Below are 24,846 nucleotides of genomic sequence, written 5' to 3'. Positions count from 1 at the left end.
TCCAAAAGTATTAATAGTAAGTGGATAAAGATTTAGGATTTAGAGTTTAAGGGCATGAGATATTAATACTCCTTTAATTCAAATAGATGGTCTATCAAGACACAATTTTAAACAGAGTTAATAAAAAAATCAATACTACTTTTGATGCTAACACATTCCCGAACTACCAAAGGTATAACAATACCAAATAATATCTCGTCAATTTATGTTTTTAACTTAAATGAAATAATATGAAATAGAAGTGTTTTCAAACCAAATTTTAACGTAAATGAAAACTTAAAAAGCAAAATGTTGTTTTTTTAATAATTTTTATTATGACACTTATAATAATAGGTCATGGATCATCATTCATGGGCACATGCTTGACGTTGATTTCGGTTTTTTATGTTTGTTTGGTTTCTGATGTTATAATTAAAGAACCCTCAATCAATCACATGTTTCATCTGAACCTCGACCATCATAGCTCTGCTCCGTCCCATCAAAAACTCTGCATTCTCGCGTCTATATGAACATAAATTAAATATAATATATTATTAACAAGTTATTATATTATACAGTCAAATAAAAAGAAAAGAAAAAGTAAATACTAAGTAAATTTAAACAATATACACAAAATTTCTTTATTAACTCAGATACTCAGAATCTGATATAAAAAAAAAGAAGTTAGGATACCAATTATGATAAAAATTTAAGTAAGCTAGCGAGTAATGAAAATAGATCAACTTTGATGCTGGTTGGGATGTGATGTGATGTGCCAGTTTTAGGCATGAAGGTTAAATGGGCAGATAAGAGCGGGCCATGCCGTCAATCAAAGGACGTGTTTGTAAACTTTTATTTCTCTTTATTTCATCTTTATTCAAGTAAAAAAGTCATAACTGAGAACTGGAACAACCCACTCACCCAAAACACATGCACTTACCATTATTATCAATAAGAGCAACGTGATTTTCTTTGCCCAGAATCTTTGCTTTAATGATAGGTGCTGGCTAGTTTTTTTTTTTGTTCTTTTTGTACTGCCATCGAGGACGTACAAGGAAAACCAGCTCCCCACATTTATAGCTTCAAACAAGGTCAATTTTTTTCAACTTCAAAGTTTCACATTAGAATATGTATTGGTATAAAACTATAAACCATCCCACCTGAGAGTTATTTATAGTTTTCCATATTTTTGGGTCTTTACCTAACAATTCCCATTTCCCACTGAAAGACATTAACAAGGTTTCATCTCATTTATCATTTATGGATGCTAGCTTTGGTTTGTTTTGTAGTGCGGATAGGCAAAGCAAATTTCCTAAAGGCACGATAACCAGGGCAAAATGAAAACCAGTCAAACGCAAGATTCCAATTTTCCAAAGGGAACTTGTTTGGGGTTGTTTCCAGACAACTTGGACATTTGCCTGATGCATGCAATTGCAAACATAGTCTCATTTATTATAATCTTCCACTCCAAATTTCAGAAATATATATTTGACTCTGAAAATATGTTTTGATATAAAGAGGAGATTGTGATGAGCCGTGAGATGATTGAGATGTGATATTGGAGAGAGGATTGGAGAGTTAAGTAATATATCTATAATGTGTGAATGACGAGTATTAAGTAAATAAATCCAATAATTTAAACTCACAGGTACTGAATGTATAAATTATACATAATAGGTTAAATGATGATGGGAGGTATAATGTGGACAATAAAGCACTCACATAGGTGATGCCAAAAAGATATTATATTAAGAGGACCAAATTTTAACGAAAATGTAATGTAACTCGGTGGACGCTCATCTTTTCTTCTTCTTAAGGCGAGGAGGGAGGGGCCTGGCCACTCCAATAATGTATACGATATAATAATATATTTCACCTTGGTATTTATGGGTTCAACACCACTAAAGCCTGCCATCGCGCTTTCTACGGTCCCTGCCTTTTACAAACCTCACCTACCATTCTCGCCCTTCATCTGCATTTTGTTTTCCTGCAGACAAAATCACTCTATAATGAGCAGCTTAGAAGTGTCATTGGTCAATTAGATTCGAATAAAAAGTTTTGTATACCTAAATAGATCGGCTTTTAACTTAATTTGAATTTACTCTGATAAGTAATTTGACTTTTCAAGTTCATTGAAACCAAAATAATACCTGCGCTTATATCATGAATCTAACATTATTATTTCCCCGAAATTCTGATTTTTAAAATTTTTCTACAACACCAAATCTACAAAAAGTATTTTAAAAGATAAAAGAAATGAAAAAAATTAAAATGTTATATCCAGAACATATAAAATCAAATGTGCGGGGTTTCTATATTCAGAAAAGAGATGTGTGGGGTTTTTGAAGTAAGGGTTTTGCCACCAATAGGTACGGGGTTTATTACTTTAGTTGTAAGAAATTTGATATAATTATTAATTATAAAAAAATCTAAGAAAAATAAAGTGAAGATTTTGCCTTTATGAAGACAAAACAAGAAAGAAGAAAAGTTGCATAGATAAGGCTGTGCCTTCTGCTGGTCTATAACCCATAGTACTTGCATTATTGAATTCAATTTCAAGATCACTTATAAAGATTATAATGCATAATTTTGTATTAAATTAAAGAAAAGTGTCATCCCGAACTGTCAAATGATAAACATTTAGAATTGACAATGACAAGTTATCATGGTGGGAAAAAAGAAGGCATGACATATAAATTTTCATAAATCATAATTACTGCTTTAAAAAAGTTCGAGCCTAGTGTTGGAAAAACAAAACAAAAACTTTAAAACAATCAAATATAAACATCCATATAATTGTTGTTTGATAGTCCCATAGTATTAAAAAATTGGTGAAGTTGTAATTTTTTTGTGTTATGGTATTCATCATCTCTGATTTATTACTCGAGTTTTCAATTAGATCTCGACTCGTAATTTGTATTGCTTGTATTTTGAGTTCGTCCGTGAGCGATTTTCGCATTTTTTCATGAGTTTACACGATATGAATTCGTATCTTAATGTATGCGAATTCATGCATAAAAAACATGTGTTAATCTTAGAATAGAATACATATTGACATACATAATGACCTACTTACGACATTACATCTAGAAATAATAATAGTATTATATAAATAAAATATTTAACCTAGAAACTCACAGACAAAAAAACACTCAACGGTTCCATATTCACTTAATTATCAACAATAATGAGCCTTATAATAATGATAATAATAATAATAATTTCTGACGCATGATTCTAATTCTTCGTTTTCTCTCAAAAGAGTTCATAAAACTTATCCGCAATGAATTTAAAGAAGAAAGGATCAGGAAAACGATGCAATGGATAAATGCCGGACAGATTCTGTTTGCATTTTTCTAAAAAACAAGTTGCCATGTTGCTCTACATTTTCTTTTTATTAAATTCAGAAATATTCTTGACCTAGCTTGTTGCAATCTTAAAGAAGGGGGAAGGAAAAAACCAAGTACTATAAGCTCCAAACTTTGTCTGTCTTTGGTCATGTCCTGGCTTTTTGAGTTTGGACATATTCCACTTTGCTGAAAGCAAATTTATCAGTTTTGGGTTAGCTGAGAAAAACCTGTCAAAACAAGGGTGGATTTTGTTGTTAATAGGTTTTCCAGAAATAGCAAGTTGAATTCCAGTCATATTTTTGTTATGTCAAATGGCTAATGTTGTTAAAAACCAGGTTGGGGTGCCAGAAAACTTAAGGAAGCAGCTTGCTGTGGCTGTTAGGAGTATACAATGGAGCTATGCAATCTTTTGGTCTTTATCAGCTACACAACAAGGGTATTTTTTCATACTTGGATCATTTGCGTTCATCAACTTTGATCTTGTTCATGTATCTCAATCCTTATTTTTGGTTAAAATATGTTTTGATATCCGATGTAAACTAAATTTACCACAAATAGAACTCTGGGTATGGTAATGGGAGAGAATCAGAACTCTGGGTATGGTAATGGGAGAGAATCATTTTTGGTTAAATTTACCACAAAATGATATGGCTTTGATTGATAATCACCAGGGAAATCCAATGGGGAGATGGTTACTACAATGGAGACATCAAGACTAGGAAGACTGTTCAAGCATTGGAGCTTAAAGCAGATAAAATAGGGCTACAAAGGAGTGAACAACTGAGAGAGCTTTATGAATCTTTGCTGGAAGGTGAAACTGATCAAAATAAGAGACCTTCTGCTGCATTATCTCCAGAGGATTTGTCTGATACAGAGTGGTATTACTTGGTTTGCATGTCTTTTGTATTCACTCCTGGACAAGGGTAATAAATTATCAATCAAACTCTATTGCCTTATATCTGTTTGTTGTTTTGCGTAATTGTTAATTCTTGGTTTTACATTGTGTTGCATAGTTTGCCAGGAAAAGCATTTGCAAATGGTGAAACCATATGGTTATGTAATGCTCAATATGCAGATAGTAAAATTTTCTCCCGCTCTTTGCTTGCTAAGGTTGGTTTGTTTGTTTTTTTCACTTGGCTTGAGTGTTGTTAATCTTAATGCATTACAAGATTGCCAATTGACTGACCTGTCAACTTGCTTTTACATGACTTGATGTCCATCATTTCCCCATAGAGTGCATCTATTCAGGTAAGATGATACCTCCTTGTATGAAGTAAATCTTGTCGTAAAATTAACCTGTCTCATCTTGGCTATTAATTTTGCTGTGCAGACTGTGGTATGTTTTCCCTACCTAGGAGGTGTTATTGAGCTCGGTGTAACTGAACTAGTAAGTTCCTTTTTGGATCTTGGTAAATGTAGCCATAGAACTTATCAAGGAATCAAGCAATTATGGTACTTTTTATTTTCTCTGAAAATTCTTAATTCTTAAGGTTCCGGAGGATCCAAATCTGCTCCAGCATATTAAAGCTTCCTTGCTGGACTTCTCAAAGCCTGTTTGCTCTGAGAAATCTACCCCTGCCCCTCATAATGCAGATGATGACAAAGATCCTATATGTGCCAAGGTTGACCATGAGATAGTGGATTTGTTGGACTTGGAGAACCTCTATTCCCCTGCTAAAGAAATCAAATTCGATCACGAGAGATTCAACGAGTTACATGAAAGTATCAAGGAAGATTTCAATATCAGCTCCCCTGATGAGTGTTCAAATGGCTTCGAACAAAATCATCAGATGGATGACTCATTCATGCTTGAAGATGTGAATGGTGTTGCTTCTCAAGTTCAAAGTTGGCATTTCATGGATGAGGACTTCAGCATTCAAGAAAAAGCAGCAATCTCTTCTCCCAAGCGGGGAAGTGTAAGCCATTCTCATCTTAAAGAATTCCAACAAGGAAATCACACAATACTGAGCTCCTTGGATCTTGAAGTTGATGATGACTTGCACTACAAAAGAACTGTTTCTGCTATTCTAAGTACTTCAAACTGGTTGATCGAAAGCCCCAGTTTCACTACCTGTGGCTATAAATCTAGTTTTATCGGTTGGAAGAAAGAAGGAATGGAAAATTTTCATAGACCAAGGCTACATCAAAACATATTCAAAAAGATTCTATTTGCAGTGCCTCTAATGCATGGAGGCAAATGTAGCCTTGGGAAATTGGAAAACAATATTGATGCCACAGGACACGTTTTACCTGAGAAAAGAAGGGAGGAAGAGAAATTCCGGGTCCTCAGATCAATTGTTCCTTTTATCGATGAGGTTATTTGACTTTCATAGATGCTATTTTATGTTATCTAGAAATCCACTATGACATAAAATTCATACATCTTTTTTACATACGGTGTCTTATTATAAAAGTTTATTCTGATCTGCAGTGTTTGTTTTTGCAGATTGACAAAGAATCAATTCTCAAGGACACAATTAAGTACTTGAAAGAGCTAGAAGCAAGGATAGAAGAGTTGGAATCTTGCAAGAATTCAATTGAGTTTGAGGCAAGGCCTAGAAGGAATTGCCTGGATGTGGTGGAGCAGACTTCAGATAATTACGAAAATAGAAAAGTTGACAGTGTCAAGAAGCCTTGGATAAACAAGAGGAAGGCCTGTGACATCGATGAAGGCCTCCATGAATCTGGTTCGGAATTAAATAGGACTATTCCGAAAGATGGCCTTGCACCAGCCGTGAAAGTAAGCATAAAAGAACTGGAAGTTATAATTGAAATAAAATGTCCTTGCAGGGAATTCTTGCTGCTGGATATCATGGAGGCTATAAACAACTTACATTTGGATGCCCGCACGATCCAATCGTGCACTCTTGATGGTCTTGTCACATTAACCCTGAAATCTAAGGTTCGTACTATCAGGCTTGTTTTAACAGAATCCTCAGTTCTTTATTGTTCCATTCTTAACAAAGAATCCTGTCCTTTTTTATTTTCCCAGTTTCGTGGAGCAGCCATTGCACCTGCAGGGATGATCAAACAAGCACTAGAAAAAGTTGCAGCTAAGTGATGATGAGAACCAGATCATAAACTAATCATCAACCGGTATTGAAGTTGTTGGGTTTCTAGGTTCAGTATGCTCATCTCTTGTTTTTGGGTTACTTGGTAACCAAGCAAATGCACTGTTAAAAGGAAGAAAAAGAAACTTAGTTTTTTCTCTTAACAAGCATTTGTTGTCAGCCATTGTAGCCTTCCCTTTAGCTACCTGTACCTGTTTCTTGTAAGGCTTTAGGTTGAACCTCAGTTATGAAATTACTTTATTTTATGATCATGCAATGTCCACTTCATCACTTTTCTTTCCTTAAATTATTAACCATACTTCATCTTCTTAATATTTGGGGATTTTCCTCCCTAAAGCAGCAGTTAAATTTAATTATTTATAATTAGCATAATATCAAATTTAGCCCTTAACGTTTACATCTTTTCAATTTGACCCTTATTCCCTTTTTGAGCTTAATTTGACCCTCAAATTTTTAAAAAAGAGTCAAATTACTTTTTTTTGACGGGAATGCTAACTAAACCACTAATTTTTTTTAAGGATATTGGTGTGATAACTACATAACAGTACATATGTATTTTCATGTTGACATGGTATTATTTCTCTTATTTATAATGTGAACAAATAATTTTAAAATATCAAAAATAAAAATATTTAAAATTCAAAAATTATAAAATTAATAAAAATAGCATGAAGCACATGTGAATTGTCATTCAAACTGTCATGTTTAAAAATTTAATGTTTTAGTCTGCATTTACATTGAAAACAACAATTTAACTTCCGTTGAAAAACAACAATTTAACTTTATTTGAAATGATGAATGTTTAAATTCAACTTTTTTTAAGATTAAGTGCCAAATTTAGCTAAAAAAAGAACAAAGGCCAAATTGATTAAAAATGTAAATCTTTGAAGGCTAAATTTACATCGTATACATATACAAAATGAAAATAAATAAATAAATAAATTTTAGCATAATGACTTATTTGGCCTTCCAATTTTATAAAAAAATTATTTTATTTTTCTATTTAATTTTTGCCTTTTTAACTATTAAACTTATATTATTTGTTAAATCACCTCAAAATGTAGGAAAAGTTACTATTAATTTTGTTGACGGCATACACTTGGATTGCCCAATTAATTAAGTTTTAATTTTAAAAATTTAAAAGTTATAACTTTTAAAAAATTTAAGAAATATAAAATTATAAATATATATTTTTAAAATTTAATTAATTGCTAACATGACATAAGTGTAAACGGACGCGTAAATGTCATGTCAATAAAGTTAACTTTTTTATCTATTTTGAAATAAATTGACAAGAAATATAAATTAAATTATTAAAAGAGACGAAAAATTAAATAAGGAGTTAAAATAAAATTTTATTTTAAAAGGTAGAAGTTAAAATAAGTTATTATATAAAAAATTTCACCCAAAAAACCGAAATTTAAGAGGATTACATCCATTGTGGCATGGAATTCATTCCTTTAATTAAGGGGAGAAAACCCCTAAAAACAATTATTTGACTTATCCAATCTAACACACAATTAAGCCGCATATGCAAAAAAATGGAATGCACGTCTAAATAAAATTTCCCTTTTCCATCTTTCAATTAGTTGAAATTTTTGATTGAATTAAAGAAAAATTAAAATATTGAGATCATTTGCTCTAAAATATAAGCTTATTTGCGATCATAATATAACAATATAAAACGCCTCCCAATCACGACCTTCATAAATAATAAATAAATATTCAACTACAACCAAGACATAGAATGCATGTCCTATAATCAAACCAAAGAAGCTACAAACTTTTTGCAAAATTTTCCTAAATATTCAAAACCCATTCTTTATTTTCTCGGATTCAATATTTTCCTGCCAAATTTGTATCTGGGTTCTATCTTGTTGGATAAGGAAGCTGAAACAAAATCCAGCAATGGGACGGTCAAGATTCCTGGTCCATCCTTAGCATGGTGACATGGATACAGAAAAAGAAAGTGGGTTAGTGTTTCTTTTGGAAAGATATGATGCTTAGGAGGGAACGGTTTCAAATGGTCCTCAAACTGCTACATAGCTTCAATGGTTTCGAATTCAAATCTGTATTATACCCTTTAAAGGTAAACTTATTTGAAAAACAAAAAAGAATGTTTAACAAAGACCGTTGCTCACAAACGTTACTTTATTTGTATATTTTTTCAGTGAGTTGTGCTTAGAATCTGATAGCAACAACGACCTGTGACTGTAAACAAAACATCTTTTGCTTTTTTTACTTTGATGGCCACTCTTTTTCTTTTCTTTTCAGTTTAGCCGAATTTTTGCTGCCTACATATTTGAACCAAGGCTTAAAAGTCCCATCATTTCTGTTTGTTTTGATTTTTCATTATGATTTAAAAATCTTCATTTTCTTGAGCCCCAGTAACCAGATTTTGATGGCTATTTGCAGAGTTGAGAGTTGTAATTTGGGTAAAATGGAGAATTTATCCAACTCTGATGAAAATTATGATCTGGGTTATCAACCTTCACCTTCTTTTGTTGATCAAAATGATCAGTCAATTCCAGAAACTCCTGGTTACTCAACGTTGAGTGGTGAATCATTCGTGTATGGCCGAACTTGCTCTGAAACCTCAGCATTTTCAGACCCTATCGACGATCATAGCTGTTGTAGTAAAGCTTCACCTTCTCACTGGCCACCAACAAGATCCATGGCTCAGAATCAAGCTGTTCTTAGCAGGCTCGGAACAAAGCAACGCGGAAGCAATGAAGATGAAAAGCAGCTTGATTATCTAGAATCATTGGAATTAGGTCAAATATCTGGAAGAATTATATATACCTTTTATTCTAAACCATGCTATTTTCTTTTCTTTTTTCCTTTTTTTGAATGCTAATTTGTATAAAATTATGTTTGACAGAACTTGAAATGATGAAGGAAAGATTTGCAAAGCTTTTACTGGGAGAAGACATGTCAGGGAGTGGCAAAGGGGTCTGTACAGCAGTTACTATCTCAAATGCCATAACCAATCTCTATGGTAAAATAACATGTTTCAGACAAACCTATGACTTTGTGTTTCTTTTTACTTGTTTTTGGATTTTCTATTAAATTTGCTTACTTATGTTAATTTCTGCAGCTACCGTATTTGGACAAAATTTGAGGTTGGAACCTTTGAACCCTGAAAAGAAGGCACTTTGGAAAAGAGAAATGGACTGTCTTTTATCTGTTTGTGATTACATTGTTGAATTTAATTCCAAGTCACAGAATTTAAGCAATGGAACAGCTCTTGAAGTAAGATTTCATAATTCATACCAGAATTGTCTAAATTGGGGTTGGTTTGTCATCTTTGTCCGCTTTAACATGATCACTTTTTTTTTTTTTTTGGACATCTTTAGGTAATGAAAAGCAGACCAAGATCAGATATTTATGTCAATCTTCCTGCACTGAGAAAGTTGGATGCAATGCTCATTGTAAGAAGGAAAAATCATAATATTTTTGTCATTACAAAAAGGCTCATCTCATAGCTCATAAGACATCCTTTGACAGGAAATATTGGACAGTTTCGAGGACAGAGAATTCTGGTATGCAGAAGATGGGAGTGTGTCATCAAATTCAAGCCGAACAGGCTCGTTCCGAAGGGTTGTTAAGAGAAATGATGAGAAATGGTGGGTACCAGTGCCATGCGTTCCTCCATGTGGGCTATCTGAGAAAGCAAGGAAGCACTTGCGGCACAAACGAGACTGTGCTAATCAAATTCATAAGGCAGCTATGGCTATCAATAGTGGTGTTCTAGCAGAGATGGAAATTCCTGACTCCTATGTCGCGTCTCTTCCCAAGGTTAGTCCTTCTGTTCGTCAATTTCCTCATCAAACTTAGATTGTTCTCAACTTGAAGCATGTTCCAATTCTAACTTTTTGTTTAGAACAAGCATTTGAAACGTTGTAAATAACTGAAGCCAATTCAATTGAATAAAAGAGAACATTCACGGTTGCACAATGATCCCGGATTTAGCTTAATTAGTTCATGAAATCACTTATTCAAATTCAGATTCTAGCATTTAGAATCCTATCCCAAATTGAGATATCTCTGTGAAAAAGAAAATGAAAAATATGGTTGCTTAAATAGTACGGTGGGGATCTGCTGTGCTGATAGTAGTAAAGTTTGGAGAAATTACTTATTTGTATGAGGGAAGTTGTACAGAGCGGAAGGGCCAGTATAGGAGAGTCGATCTACAGGTTCATGTTGGGGACAGAAAAGTTCTGCCCGGATTATCTGCTGGATTGTCTAAGTATAGCATCGGAACATGAAGCACTACAGCTTGCAGACAGCGTGGAAGCCTCAATGTATACATGGAGACGTAAAGCATGCATAAAGCATTCAAAACCATCATGGGGCATGGTAAAAGAGCTGATGTCTGATGTTGATCTTAGTGACAAAAATCACATATTGGCTGAAAGGGCCGAGAGCTTGTTGTTTGCCTTGAAGCAAAGGTACCCCGAACTTTCACAGACGTCCTTGGATACATGCAAGATTCAACACAATCGGGTAAGTCATCTTATCGGTCAAAAGACATGTAAATTTAAAAATTGGGAGGTATTCTTCCATAAAATGTAAAGTTCTGAATGGAATACATGTGTTGCAGGATGTGGGGCAAGCAATCCTAGAGAGTTATTCAAGAGTGCTAGAAGGTCTAGCTTTCAACATTGTTGCTTGGATTGAAGATGTGTTTTTTGTAGACAGAGCAGTTACAAGTCAAGAATAAAGCAAACCTCGAAACAGATGGCGCTAACTCAACCCCATTGTCATCCATTCAACAATTTCTGCTTTTTCGATTTTGTACCATCCGGATGATAAATCTATCATAATTTTTGTATTAATTATTCCTAATTTACATTGGTATCAACTTTTGTAGGGTTTCACGAAAAAATAATAACAAAAAGAGAAAAACGCTCCAATATAATAATTTGACAACTTCAAATCAATAATTCGAAATAGAAAATCACTAAACAGGGGGGAAATACCTACAAATCCATTCATTTGATTATCTAAACCCACAACTAATTGCAGAACATCAGGATTTCATCTGCCTGCCTTATGTATTTGTTCATCTACAAAATCCAGCCATCCATCTTCACACATAATTAAACCATATGCGGTTAATCCTCGTACATAAATGTAAAAACACAATTCAGTTTAAGCACGCAGTAATGTATGCAACAGAGCAACATAAGCATTCATATACATGGGGTGTCGATGTGTTAAGCATCCATGGCTCTCTCTGAGCGTGTGTTAGAGAGAGAGAGAGAGAGAGAGAGAGAGAGAAGTAAAAGATTGATTAGATAAGGAAGAGCTACATGTAATTTCTTGGGATATTATACCTGATCAATTGGTAAACTGAAACAATTATCCTCTATATATACAACAAAGCCTCTGAACCGCACCTGTGAGTACATACGGCCCAGACAGCGGGGGCATAAAATGACAGTCAATCTGCAATGCTGAATAGAAGATGGCCTACATCACTACATCATCACATTCTTTCACAAGGATTCCAGTATGCCCAACCAAAATGTGAAAAACAAAATCCCCCCTCTCCACTGTAAAACATGGGACAGGCAAGACCAATGTGCACAACAAATAACGCTTTAATTTACCTGTTGTGAGGGGCCTTGCTATTCCGTAAGACCAAATCTAAAAACATAGTTGAACCTAAAATCAGCTATCATCATCCACAGCGCCAATATACGATGGGTCTGTCCGTCTCACTCTTACAGCCCCCTTGAGCCAACTTGAAGCTCGAAGATTAGCATTGTCACTGCCTCCAATGGCTGCAGTGCTACTTGAAGATGGACCTGATCCTGCTCCGTATTCCAAAAGTGTCCATGGGTCAATTTCCATATCATTCTCTTGTGATAGCACTGACTTGGATTTTCCTGGCATATTATTTGCATTTCGTGCTGACGCAACCTGTCTCTGAGATGGATTAATAGTTCCAGTGTAAGATCCAGGGACACAGATGCTGGGTTGAAGCAAACTAAGAGCACCAATAGGGACAGAGGGTGGTTGGCAGGAGACTGTATTGTGAAAAGAAGGAAATAATATAGGCATTGCGGCTTGGATTCGCCATCTAATCATCTCAGGCAATTGCATAGAATCTAATTCATTCTGCACCCACAGAATAAACAGTGAAGTAAGTAAAGAATCATCTGTAATTTTATTTCAATGCTAACTTCATTCTAAATAATTTTCTATCTTGACAGGAATGACATCTCAAAGCTTGTAACTCGAAGAAAACTGATTATTTTCTTTTACCTGCAATGAAACTACGTGAGAGGTGGTGACTATTTGTCAAGATAAAAACAACTAAAAGTACCCACTTTTGGACAGAAAATCAATTGCAAAGTCAATAAACCAAAATATTGACATTCGGTCAAATTAAAAGTACCCATTACTAAATTACATTACACGTGCAACAATTAACACCTCATGAACTCATTTCCTCATGGCATTTAGGCAAATTTCTTTACCTCTAGAACTCTCAAAGCCCAAAAATTTCCCCCAAACTTCAACTCTTACAAAATCATCAAGGCAACTACTCATGATTACATCAGAAAATGAATAGGCCCCAAAGCCAATGCATACTGGAAAACAACACTCCATATCCAAGTAAATTGACAAAGGATCTACTTAACTGGTGCCTTTAAAAGTACTACTTTCAGAAATCATTTGCTTTTAATCATTACTTTTACTGAATTCAAGAACTGATGTCTCAGTTACACTTTTCTTTCTATATATATCATCTTAAACATCTCCTGTTAAAAAAACCTACCATTATGAGATAGCAAATAATGAAATATTCAATTTGAGAAGAAAAATTCAAAGCTCGCTTTCAAATAAATTTATGGTTTTTTTTACCAAAACAAGCAGCAGTAAATTCAATCATCAACAAGACAAAAAATATCAAACCTGCAGACCCTCCACTGCTTCACGGTCAAATCCAGAAAAATCCTTGGCATCCTTTGACTTCAGCCAACTTGGCTTGCAACTGCTTAACAACCCATGCAAAACTAACAATAACCGATCAAAAAGACTATCTCCAGACATTTCTGTGGATGCAACAACTGGCATCAGCTCCATGTCCCTCTTCAGCTGTGCAAGATTAGAAGATAGGTCGACATCCTCATGCACAACCCTGCTTCCGAGTAATCGAAGTATTACAGAGGCAAGCATATTCCTCATGCTTCGTGCTGATGGTTCCCTGAATAATCCAACAATGAACCTTCGTAACTAATTTATTAAATACCAAAATAAGATAATACTGCTTCCATAACATTGTTGCATCTGTATCAATTAGGATGGCAAAATTCTTTCCATTGGATAGTCAACATTCAATGAATTCCCAAAAAATAGAAGAAAAAATGCAGAAAAAATTTGCTACCACTACTCTCATAAAAAGAAACAATGTAATCCTCACATTCAATTAACACCAACGGGGAAGAGAAATCAAATAATAAAAAATTGCTCACACTAAGATAATGCAAAAGATGTTCAAATCACATAAAAAGCATATCCAAGAAGTGAAGTTTTCAATCTAAGAATTTTATGAATTAGTAATTCGAATAATAACATCAGCCTTTGAAGAGTGACAAATCATTGAAATAAAAACTTAATACCCTGAAAAACTAAGGCTTGCAATTACAAAGTACTATAAAAATGAGTCAGTATCATGGATCAACAACACAGAAAGAATTAAAGCTAATTTTCCAGGATCACTTTCAACAGATAAATGAAACTAGAAAGGCTTGAGCTGAGACGAGATTAACACAATTAACCATGGGGATTTCATAAAGAAAATTCAACAAGTAAACTAGTACCTATTCATTTCCAGAAGAAAGATGCATGTACTACTAGATAAACAAAACAAATTGACAGAACATATGAATAGTTCATAGCAACAAGAAATCTGCTTAGTCTATCAGAAAAGGTCTCACAAAGCAGTAAAGCACAGATACTCATCATATCCTTATTTAAAGTTGAATAAAATGGAACACGCAGAAAAACATATCATATATTTACCCATCTGCACATATTATTGGCAGCAATCTCACAATAAACTGCAACCTCAATGACATAGAAGCTCGCAAAGCTGCAGGGGAAGGAGGCGGAGCAGACTCCACAGGAGCTGGTGTTCGTTTAGCCAATCCAGGGCTACCACCTCTTATGCCTTTGCGATTGTTAATTTTATTAGTAGGACCTTCAATTCCAGAAGAAGCAGTGCCAGTCTGCTTGCTTACACCACGAGTAACTGAGTTTATCTGTTGCTCAATGGTGTTAAACTGCTTTATCAAATCACTTGCAAAGGTATTGTGTGAGTCAGCAGAGCTTTGGTCTATGCAAGGAATAACTAATTCAATGAAAGCCTTCTCAGTTACATGCTGCTGATTGATACCAGAACCCTCAATATCGACTTGAGTGGACCCTTTCACACACCCCTTTGACTCCATGCCCTCCTCAATGACTTCGCCTTCCTCAAGAGATGTGACTTCAGACTTTCTCTTCTCTCCACTGTTTGTTACAGGATCAACACCAGAATAGGACCAACCCCAAGGCTTCCAGAACTGTGACTTGGTAGAAAGGTTTTTATTTTCAGCAATATTACTGAGCCGTTGCCTAACAGTTTTCCGTCCCAAAAGAACATCCAGGCCACCTAAGAACCATTTAGCCTGCATCAACATCGAATCCTCTAATGATCTCCCAAAAAGATGAACCACCTCTGAGAAAAGGGGAGCAGCATCAGGTCTGACCAACAATCTGGTAAGAATAATTTCGATGAAAACTTTCTCACTCTCAGAAGGAGTAGCTCTTTCAGAACTAGGTGAGGAAGAGCGAATAGCATCCACTATGGACATGTCATGATTCTCAATCTTATCAATAAGTGCTTGTTCATTTAAAAGGAGCCTTAACTCAACCCACTGCCAATGAAACTTAGCAGGTTGAATAGTGTCCAATGCACAAACAAGCTTATCCAAAAGCTTAGATGTCTCTGCACGAAGAGCTTTAGACTCACTATGTCCAGAAACCCTATTCCCATCATCCTGTGTAAAAGCAGAATTAGGCATTTTACAATCAATTATAGCATTTAGAAAGAGCCTTGCACGAAGAGGGACAAAGGCCATGGATTTCAAATGCATGTCCAAACCATTCAACTCTAGCATGGCAGCAAACTCAGCATCAGTTGTATCTGCAGCTACAATATCATAAAAACCACGAGTATCCCTCATACAAACATCTCGAAAAGGTCTGTGTTTTATGGCATCACCAATGGCCACTGTTAAAGACTGATACAATTGCTGAATATCTTCACTTCTTGCAGTATTACTGTTTAAGATGAATGGCTTCCATATCATAAATGCAAATATTGCATAAGCTGGTGGAAAGACCAAATTAATTGGGAGCAATCTCTGCATCCTTGAAAGAGCTAAAACTGATTGTTCACCCAAGAGCTCCAATACTAGTCCATCACAAACAGTTCTACAGTTCCCAACAAACAGCCGAAACAAGTGCACATATACTTCAACTGAGTTGTCCACCTTAAAAGCCCCAACAGATCGGGCATTACCATTAGAGCTGGTTTTTGTGCTCCTTACAAATTGAACAACATCCAATCCTTCCTTTAATCTTAAGACAGACACCATTCTCTCCAAGCTAATAACTCCATGAATAATGGCCCCAATGACAAGGGCAGAAACAGCAGCTGCCATTTTGGTAGTTCTCCCAAGAGTCGCTTTGGCAGAACTGTGCGAATTGTCATTAGATATGTTTGCATGAGAATCAAGAGAATCAGGAGACAACAACTGACCCCGAGAGGACTTTGCAGGAGCAAATGCTACAGCTAAAGCAGAAAAAGCCTCTGTTGCAAGAGCTATCTCAAATGCTTGGCTTTTGCGCTCTCCAAGAGCTTCCTTTAACAGGCATAGACATATTAAATGGATGTGCAATAAGCGCTTAGCAAAATTCAAGTAATTCATAGGCGGCTGATAATTTGAATAAGTGCTGCCGCTAGTAAAATCAGGTATCTTTGCTAGGGTTGGTCCAACATTGCTAACAATGGCAGAAACAGCAGAAGACACCAAACCCGGGTCCCCTTCCTGAAAAGCACCACCGGTCTGCCTAAAACAGTCCATTAGTCCCATTATAATTTGTTGAGCAACTTGATAATCATCATCCCCTTTTTCAGTAGCAGGACTTCTTTGTGTGTTGGCTGCAAAATGTTTTCTCTCTTTGCCTAAGATATAGTGCAAGACATCATCAATACGACGCTGAACCATATCTCTCATGCTTACACCAGCTCTAGATAACCGTCCGACATTTATCCTTTGACGACAGTAATCATCAGGATCTTCAGTCCCAGCAGGAACTCCATGTGGAAATCCAAACTCTCCCTCTGTTCGTCCAGATTCAAGTTCAGACAAAAGTCTTTTATCGCAGGTCTCCTTGAAATTCTTCTCCCATTCAATCACACTGGCAATACTGCCATACCTCCTCAACAAATAACAAGCAAAAACTAGGGCTCCAGAACCTGTAATTCTTCCGTTAGTGGCCATAAATGAAGCAACATGACGCATTGTAGCAGACAGAGCTTCAGGCACAAGATCTGCGGCAATAAGTATGTTCTCATACCTGAACAAAATTCATTGTTAAGCATGTAAGACTACACGTGCAGGTCAAGAAACATAGACAACAATGACAATAGGTTTTTCCACAACAGGATTAGTGGCTTGATAGTCCAATCTTGAGCAATAAGACTAACTTTCAGGGAAGAAAAATATGTCTCCCAATCTTTCAGGACAGTTTACTAGATATCATACAATTCCAACCAGACACCCAAATAATGCATCATTCAACTATTTCATGCACTCGATAAAACACATTCACAAACAAAGCCAGAATAGTTTGATTTAGAGAAATGGGTGAGAAAAAAAGAAAAATAGGCTAAATTCATTGTTAAAGATCAAGAAAGGGCAATGGCATCAATTCATACTGCAACCCGATGGACACTAACAAAGAACCAACCTACAGAACAAATTTGACAGCCAGATATGTCTGTCATGAACAATTTAATCAAATTAAGAGACAAAACAAATGATATTTTACCTTCGGAGAGATGATAAAAGATATGCTTCCCCCACTTCACAAGCATAGTTTTCCACATTCCTGGGCACCATTAGAATGTTTCTCCCACCATGAATGGCAGGACTGGGATTACTAATAGCTTTTGGCAACAACCAAAGGAGAAATTTGACAGCTGAAGCTGAATCACAAGAAACATCCAATAGATACAGAATGGCTGATAGCTCATCCTCACCAAGCTTCCATCTTAAGGGACTCTTCTCATCAGCTGCAACAAAGGGTCGACCATACTGGCTAGCCTTGGGGACAGATTTCTCTGACTCTTCAACAAGCTGCCTAACTACAGATAGCAACCAAATAGTGACAACCCTCTTCTCTACAAAGCGAAGCTGCTTTAAACCCCTCCCAATTGAAATAATATCTGCATGATGGGTTGTTCTGATCCCATCAACTGGCTTCAAATTTTCCACCTCAGTTCTATGATGTGGACAACTTATCTTGTTATCACAAACGTGACTTGTCGATGCTCCCTGGCTATCTTCAATTCTAGCAGCAGCTAACTGTGCTAGACTCTGAGTTTTACGCACAGGCTTTTGCCTACCACGAGATGCTTGCTTTGTTGACTTAAGCAAGGGATCAACTTTGGAACCCTCCAAGTTTTTGGGCCCCTTCCTCACCCACCAAGTATCATCATCATCTGATGGAATGGGTGAATATACTTTAAGACATGAAGTCTCATCCTCACTTAATTTCAGTCTTTTAACCCTTTTACAATCTTCACACCCAGGAGTACCTTCTACAGAATCCATCTTGCTGTGTGTTGACCCAATAGATCTTTTGATACTCCCTTGAGACTCATCCTCTCCACTATCTGCAGAACAAAAAGATGAACTGGGGAATTGCAGCAAAACTGAGATGGAAGCCTTCAGTTCTTCAAGGCCCACTTCTCTCCTGAAAGTCTTTGAAGCTTGAACAGTTCTCCTCTTATCACATGAAACCTGGGAATCAACATCTCTTCCTAAGGTAGGACGACAATTTAGCTTCTTGGCTAGTGCATGAGAATTGTTTGTATTATTATATGAATCAAAAAAAAGTTCCTGAAGGACAAGAAGGCGCTCATTTGAGTAAACATTTATAGCCTCAAGCAGTTCTGAGCCCTCAGCAATTCTTGCTTCTTCCAAAGCATTAAGCATAAACTGCCCTGGGAGCTGCTTCAAGATTCGTTGATGTCTCTTCCTTCTGTTTAGGTCAGCCATCGGTCCATTTGTATCAATAATTCCACTAACTAATAGCTGCCTCACATATGCCTGAGGATAAAAAATTCCAGAACGTATGAGTTCCAACATAAAAAGCTGAAGACGTTTGCTACCTTCTCCTTTATGTCCTTCATGCTGATCGATCCAGCACACAATAATATCATGCAGAGGACCAGGGCTGTCAAATATATCTGAAAAGTTCCTCCTCCTTCCATTTAAACCTTTTCCATTGCTTTTAGCTTCATGTGTATCTCCCAACAAATCCTTGCTGGAATAGCTATTCTGCTGACTGGTATTCTTTCTTGATGCCCTTCCCTTCTTGAGTTTTTTCTGCAACTCTTTCATCTTCAGTTTCAAAAGCTGAATTGCAAGATATATTTGTGAAAAATCTTTACTGCCAGTGAACTTCACGTCAGAGGGTGGAGCAGTCCGGAAGTCTCGGTAATCACAAGTTGCCCACTCACAAAGGAAAAAAACTGAGCAAATCAAAGACAAATTCACAGTTTGAAGCCATTTTAGTGATGATCTTAAGCTTGGACTGACTTCTGCTACCCAACCCTCGCCTACTGCTCCATCATAAAGATCATTGAAGATATGTTTATAAGCATCTATCACATCTCCTTGCAAAAGAGCCTTGTCCAGGGTCTGCACAGCTTTTGCCACACTTTGGCTAGGATATCCAGCAGTTGCACCTTTAGCAAGATTGTCAGCACGTTTCTCGACGGTGGAAACAACATGATTAAATGACAAGGATTGGTATTGGGAATCAAACCCTTTACCTCTGACAGCATATGCATCTGCTGTATAATTTTTTTTTGCTGCATCATCAGAGGGCTTAGATAAAAAACCACCATCACTAGGTGTATGTGAGAGTACACAAGTAGGTAAAGGAAAGCAATCTAAAGCAACAAATGTATCTGGTGTAGCCTGTATCAAATAGCGGAGCATCTCAACTAGTGCAGATATTGTGTATGCTCTCCGGGAGTTATCAACCAAATCAGATCCACCTGGAGAAGGTTCACGGATGAAGCGAATAGCTACACCCACAAGATTGCGTACATATGTCTGACACAGAATGATGGTTTCCAAAACTCCATAAATGATAGGCAACAGCAACTGCAGAATCTCAAGCAAATCCTTTTCCTGGAAGAGCACAAATAAAATAATCAGAAACCAGAAAATGTTCATAAGCTCAATTATTTCCTACATGAACAGATCTCTCAGAACGGTGGTAAAATTAAATACAATTGAGGGCTGAATACATCAAATACGATACCTGCAGTTGATTCAGAACCCAATCAATAATGAGTGAAGGAAGAACCAGTCCTTCTGCATGATGCCACTGCAAGAGCCGCACTACATACCACCATTTAAAATGAAGAGACGGTTCCTCACCATCAATGACTGCTGGTGCCAGATCACTCCTATGCTGCAAAGACCCAGCATAATGTATTTGGGGCAACCGATCTCTACCATGTTGAGTAGAATGAGAATTATTTCTCGAAAAAAATTCATCTAACAGGTATTGCAAGTAATCAATAACATCTTTTGTCCAGAGCTCTGTACGAGATAATTGAGTTTTATCAGGTGCTCCAGACGAAATTGCAGAACCAGGACGAACCTGCAAATGATAACAATAAATCTGCTACCTTCCAATATCATGAATAATCTAGCGCAATTACAGAAAGCATGATCATACGGTACAAATATATTAAGGCTATTGTACCTGATTAAGATATGTTACTTTGATAAACCAAGTTGCTTTAAGCAATGGAACATTATTCCTGATAAGAACCTCTATTAGTGGTCTCTTCTTATACCCTAGAGGAACTTGATCGGCCAAAGAACACAAAGGCTTGTGTTGCAGTGATAAGCCCTGAGAAAAATATGAAGATAATGTCGAGTTCACGTATGAAGCATAGTTTTGCCTTTCACCAAGATCCATGAAGTCAAAAATAAAAACTAAACAAAAAAGGAATATAAAAAAGTTTCGTGCAAACACGTAGGGGAGTATGAGATTACCTCAATCCATTTTTTTCTGAAATCTTCATTGCATGGCCTTTGTTCAGGGAAAACCCCTGGTTTACTTAACAGTGAACCAGAAAGAGGGACACCATAAACCTGACCAGCCTGACAAACAAAATACAGAGCTTTGAAAAGAAAGCAATCATACAAGTACATAAACAAAAAACAACCATGAAAAGAATGAATGTATCACCTTCCTCTTTTGAGCACGAGATTCATTGATAGCCCTTAGACACTTTCTAATTGCCTGCAAAGAAGAGAGGAATTATTTATTAGAAAGTGAAAAACTGACAGTTCCGTTACACAAGGAAATTTTTTTTTTTTTTTTTGAGTTGATAAGTTAAATTAAATATGAATAGAATGGTCCGTGTGACAACCATAGCATCCCAAACAAAGTGACTTACATCTCTGCATTTCAAAACAACTGGCTTTGTAAAAGCCTGAACCTGAGTCAATGAAATCTCTTTCGAATCCTGAAAAGATGGCAGGACCATGTTAAACAACAAATATGGTGATAAAAGAAGCTAACCAAAAACAGTTAACTTCCTGGAATTGTCTTAAAATTTTCGAGATTTAAATTTCCTACAGCTTTAAGAGTTGCTAAGTTGTTATATCAGCATGAAGTCAAAACAGCCCTTATACAGACACTATCAGATTTCAATCTAAGATAAGCACAGAAAGTACTGAAGTTACATAAAAATTGAATCAAACAGCATCATGAGGAAGAAGAAAGCAAAGTTTTAGAAAGATGAGACAACAAAAGGAGAACCCTGTGCTTACAGCATATACATCAGATGAAGTTCCCAAACCATAATAATTTAATGGAGACCCAATTATAATAATTCTATAGCTCAGGAAAAATGAAAAAGGATGTGATTGATGTTCATATGTATTGGTAAAGCAACCATAGCTGCCAACCACTCACATGCAGCAAAAATCTGCATAAGGGTGCTGCAGAAAAACAAAAAAAACAGTAGTGAATTGTGATCAATCATAAGACTATACCTCCAGTCCATCAATAGTATCCTTATACCCATGCTGCACATTTTCTCTAGTGAGCGTCTCCTCGGGGCAATTCTGAGTCTGAGGATGAAAGTCAGGGGGGCCAAGTCTGAAAGGAACCAAAAGTTAGTACGCAAGATATGCATTAACTTAAGAAGATGAATTTAAGAATCAAACCAACTGAACCATCAATTTAGTTATACAAAGCAATAAAAAAGACATAATCTAAATGGATAAACTTAAGAATCATATAGTAGGACTATCGGCTCAGTCAGTTTTGCAATCCACCATTACATAGGTATCATAAGTAATATATAACCTTGTTCTGATTCATTACTTAATCATTCTGCATAATATAACTAACATAATAATTCAATTCAATTGCATAATTACCTGGAATTCAGATGTTCCTTATCACACTTCAACTTGTAGGGTGCTAACTGAGATTGCCGCCTACAAATAAAAATAAAAATAAATGAAACCAGGTAGAAAGAAGTGTACTTTCAGCAGGTAGCCAGCTTTACAATTCTAAAAATGCCAGCGTAAATATGCTTTGGAAAAATAATAACAGTCTCATCTCAGTGTGGAAAATCTATTTTTAAGAAAACACACAAATGATTTACAAAAACAAGAGGGGCGTCAGAGGAATTCATGCATTACCTTCCACTTCTAACAATAAGAAGCAGCTTATGCACAATCTCAGGGTCAGACAAAAGGGCACAAAATACTCAGTACAAGACTTGGAAAAACTAATTCCAAATTGAAAGTGTTCTTTTAGTAGGAGCAGAATATTCTCAAAATGTGGTCATTAATTGAAAAATCATCAAATAAAAATATCCAAATATATAATCAAACACCAATTTTAGAATCAATAAATTAAGTAAATTCAAGAAGGCAAGAATATGTGAACAGAATACAAAAGAACATGGTATCTAGATACCTAGAATTCAATGAGAAGTTAGGTGGTAATGAAGATGAATCAGCCCGGGGAGTATCCCTAACTGAGGCTCCTCCTATTGCACTGTTATTAACTGCACTAGTGCAGCTGGGAGCATGATACCTTTGCATTTCTCCCAACTATCAGCGGCATACTGCTTCCAACATCAAATCCTAAGAAGGAATGTGAAAACAAAACTGCACAGTGCCAAAAAATATATAAGGAAATAGAAATTAGAACCATTTAAGGCATAAGTAAAGTGACAATGAAAATAAAATTAAGAATAGATTCAATGAGTGTGTCACCTCAAACATATAATGTACAAATCAACATCACTCTGACCTGCCAGAAAAATGAAAGTCATCAGTGCCAGTTCTAGCTCTACCGTCATGTGGTTAGAGAAATCAAGTTATATAAATAGAAAGCACCAGATCACTGACGTTCAAAAAGGAAAGCAAATCTAAAAAGGGGAATATGATTCAATTTTAGAGGTTCTAGGACACGGAGCTCAGAACATTTCTTCCATTGACTGCTTAAGAAAACACGACCTCACAAAATCAGCTGCAAAACTATGAACATCATACGATTAAGCTCAATAGTTTCGTTCTACTAAGAACATATCCAATATATTCACGAAGCTGTTTCATACAATTAGTTTTGACAATACAAGAATTAACTTTAAGTTAGAGAAAAACATTATTACAATAAAAAACTTAAAAGTCTATACATATTCCAGTAATGATTTAAGAATTTTGAAATTAAGGTAAAACAAATCAACTCCCAGCACTTTGAAAAGCTAAGCAGGAAGGCAAACTCAAAAGCCATGTAGCAAAACAACAGCCTTAAAGAATCAAATTGCTTTGATCTATTAAAATAAACCAAGAGAAACAACCAACACATATCAAAATTCAAAATTCAAAATGTTTCCCTCCCCAGGTGACTCAATCCAGTTTACCATTAAAAAAACACAGGATATAACTAAAAACTCTACCTTTTTGATTCGGCAATGAACCAAATCTACTGAATCAAGCAAAACCCCAAATTGAACTGAACGCAAGCTATGTTCTTTTACATGCTAAGAGATAAAAATAGAAACCAAATCATTTAGCCTAAGACTACGGGAAACACAAATTCGATGAACGATGCGAGAACTAGGGTTTATGTCAGCTGAAAAGATTGACCCTTTCCTCTCTGTTTTTTGCAGATTATTGAAACTAGGGTTTTAATGGCAAATTCGTAAAATAATGTAAGGCAGACAAAGATTAAACGGGAACAATAAAACATATGAAGAAGATGGAGATTGCAAACAAATAAATGGAGCCTACCTCTGATTAAAATTAGGGATTTCGTAGCAGAAAAGGGCGAAATCTAGAGAGAGAAAGGGGATTTTAGAAGGAGGAAAGAAAAAAATAAAGGAAGGAATAGAGAGAGAAATTCGAAGGAGAGAAGGATGTGGCGCTTTGACTAATTTTTTTTTTTTTTTAGCTTTGGCTGATTGATGAGATGACGATTTTCCTTTTTCCAATCTTTTTTAGCTTTGGCCTTGGCCTTCTGTTTTCTCTTGCATTGCTCTCATATAATTAAAAAGAGGAGAGAAATTGGGGGCCGATGCGATCTACTCACTACAAAATTAATTTTTTATTATTTTTGTGTTCGTTTTCCCATTTTGCCCTTTAGTCGTTTCCTATTCCTATCAATCTCCCACGTGACGACGAGGTGATAACAGTAGGGGCTATAATGGGAAATTAATTGTTTAAAGTATTGATTATGCCACACTTTTTTTTCAAACTTTGTGTTTAAGTGTGAGTTTGGATGGGTGGTGCGTTTATCTGCGATTAGTGTAAAAACAACGGTGGTGGTGAGATTAGATACTGTAACGATACTATAGCGTGAGACAAAAAGTAAGCTAAACACACCGCACCCAATCGCCCATCCAAACCCGCCCTAAAAGACCTGAACCAAACTACTAATAATAATAAACAAATAATTTTTGTTTTACAAACTCACATTTAATATCCTACCACTAAAGTTTTTGTGCCAAAGAATTAAGAGAAACAGTTCAAATGTTTATATTCCACTAGAATGGATAATAGGAAACATTAAGTAAAACATTTTTTTTCATTTCTTTGTCTGAT

The 24,846-nt window shown here is 35.8% G+C and overlaps 3 protein-coding genes across 19 annotated transcripts; 2 read left to right on the top strand and 1 right to left on the bottom strand.

Moving 5' to 3' along the window:
* Positions 1 to 3,190: 3,190 nt before the first annotated feature.
* LOC105802696 (transcription factor GLABRA 3) lies at positions 3,191 to 6,651 on the top strand. The gene is made up of 8 exons (XM_012634489.2): positions 3,191 to 3,765; positions 4,001 to 4,252; positions 4,343 to 4,439; positions 4,563 to 4,577; positions 4,660 to 4,716; positions 4,820 to 5,644; positions 5,776 to 6,231; positions 6,322 to 6,651. The coding sequence occupies exons 1-8, from the start codon at positions 3,641 to 3,643 to the stop codon at positions 6,388 to 6,390; spliced, it is 1,896 nt and encodes a 631-aa protein (XP_012489943.2). The 5' UTR covers positions 3,191 to 3,640; the 3' UTR covers positions 6,391 to 6,651.
* Positions 6,652 to 8,573: 1,922 nt separating this feature from the next.
* On the top strand, positions 8,574 to 11,324 carry LOC105802698 (rop guanine nucleotide exchange factor 3). The gene is made up of 7 exons (XM_052624634.1): positions 8,574 to 9,174; positions 9,282 to 9,398; positions 9,498 to 9,652; positions 9,757 to 9,831; positions 9,908 to 10,198; positions 10,562 to 10,906; positions 11,004 to 11,324. The coding sequence occupies exons 1-7, from the start codon at positions 8,802 to 8,804 to the stop codon at positions 11,121 to 11,123; spliced, it is 1,476 nt and encodes a 491-aa protein (XP_052480594.1). The 5' UTR covers positions 8,574 to 8,801; the 3' UTR covers positions 11,124 to 11,324.
* Positions 10,301 to 24,279, bottom strand: LOC105802697 (mediator of RNA polymerase II transcription subunit 12). 17 transcript variants are annotated; one of them, XR_008191375.1, is made up of 17 exons: positions 24,037 to 24,279; positions 23,017 to 23,053; positions 22,715 to 22,908; positions 22,168 to 22,227; positions 21,778 to 21,883; positions 21,177 to 21,245; positions 20,966 to 21,019; positions 20,770 to 20,877; positions 20,474 to 20,623; positions 20,024 to 20,368; positions 17,516 to 19,890; positions 14,438 to 17,041; positions 13,328 to 13,619; positions 11,740 to 12,526; positions 11,383 to 11,490; positions 11,131 to 11,217; positions 10,301 to 10,875 (listed from the first exon to the last, which is right to left on the bottom strand). XR_008191375.1 is itself a non-coding variant. In XM_012634492.2 (14 exons), the coding sequence occupies exons 3-14, from the start codon at positions 22,840 to 22,842 to the stop codon at positions 12,077 to 12,079; spliced, it is 6,741 nt and encodes a 2,246-aa protein (XP_012489946.1). In that variant the 5' UTR covers positions 22,843 to 22,908; positions 23,017 to 23,053; positions 24,037 to 24,279; the 3' UTR covers positions 11,713 to 12,076. The 17 variants fall into 17 exon arrangements, 1 of the variants encoding a protein (XP_012489946.1); XR_008191376.1 differs by having other exon boundaries at positions 11,387 to 11,490; XR_008191374.1 differs by lacking the exon at positions 11,131 to 11,217.
* Between the last annotated feature and the right edge of the window lie 567 nt (positions 24,280 to 24,846).

Source organism: Gossypium raimondii, chromosome 11 (assembly GCF_025698545.1).
Source record: "Gossypium raimondii isolate GPD5lz chromosome 11, ASM2569854v1, whole genome shotgun sequence".
Lineage (NCBI taxonomy): Eukaryota > Viridiplantae > Streptophyta > Magnoliopsida > Malvales > Malvaceae > Gossypium > Gossypium raimondii.
The sequence above is the reverse complement of the archived record's forward strand: the minus strand, read 5'-3'. Positions and strand labels throughout refer to the sequence as shown.

What these genes read in the sequence shown, in the direction of transcription:
- LOC105802696 (XM_012634489.2), top strand. Translation starts at nt 3,641, where the DNA reads ATGGCTAATGTTGTTAAAAACCAGGTTGGGGTGCCAGAAAACTTAAGG. An exon ending in TTATCAGCTACACAACAAGG is followed by an intron (nt 3,766 to 4,000) that starts GTATTTTTTCAT and finishes GATAATCACCAG; the next exon opens with GGAAATCCAATGGGGAGATG. An exon ending in CATTAACCCTGAAATCTAAG is followed by an intron (nt 6,232 to 6,321) that starts GTTCGTACTATC and finishes TTATTTTCCCAG; the next exon opens with TTTCGTGGAGCAGCCATTGC.
- LOC105802698 (XM_052624634.1), top strand. Translation starts at nt 8,802, where the DNA reads ATGGCTATTTGCAGAGTTGAGAGTTGTAATTTGGGTAAAATGGAGAAT. An exon ending in TGCCATAACCAATCTCTATG is followed by an intron (nt 9,399 to 9,497) that starts GTAAAATAACAT and finishes TAATTTCTGCAG; the next exon opens with CTACCGTATTTGGACAAAAT. An exon ending in AGTTGGATGCAATGCTCATT is followed by an intron (nt 9,832 to 9,907) that starts GTAAGAAGGAAA and finishes ATCCTTTGACAG; the next exon opens with GAAATATTGGACAGTTTCGA.
- LOC105802697 (XM_012634492.2), bottom strand. Translation starts at nt 22,842, where the DNA reads ATGCAAAGGTATCATGCTCCCAGCTGCACTAGTGCAGTTAATAACAGT. An exon ending in AACTTCTCATTGAATTCTAG is followed by an intron (nt 22,228 to 22,714) that starts GTATCTAGATAC and finishes TTTTATTTGTAG; the next exon opens with GCGGCAATCTCAGTTAGCAC. An exon ending in AAGGAACATCTGAATTCCAG is followed by an intron (nt 21,884 to 22,167) that starts GTAATTATGCAA and finishes GGTTCCTTTCAG; the next exon opens with ACTTGGCCCCCCTGACTTTC.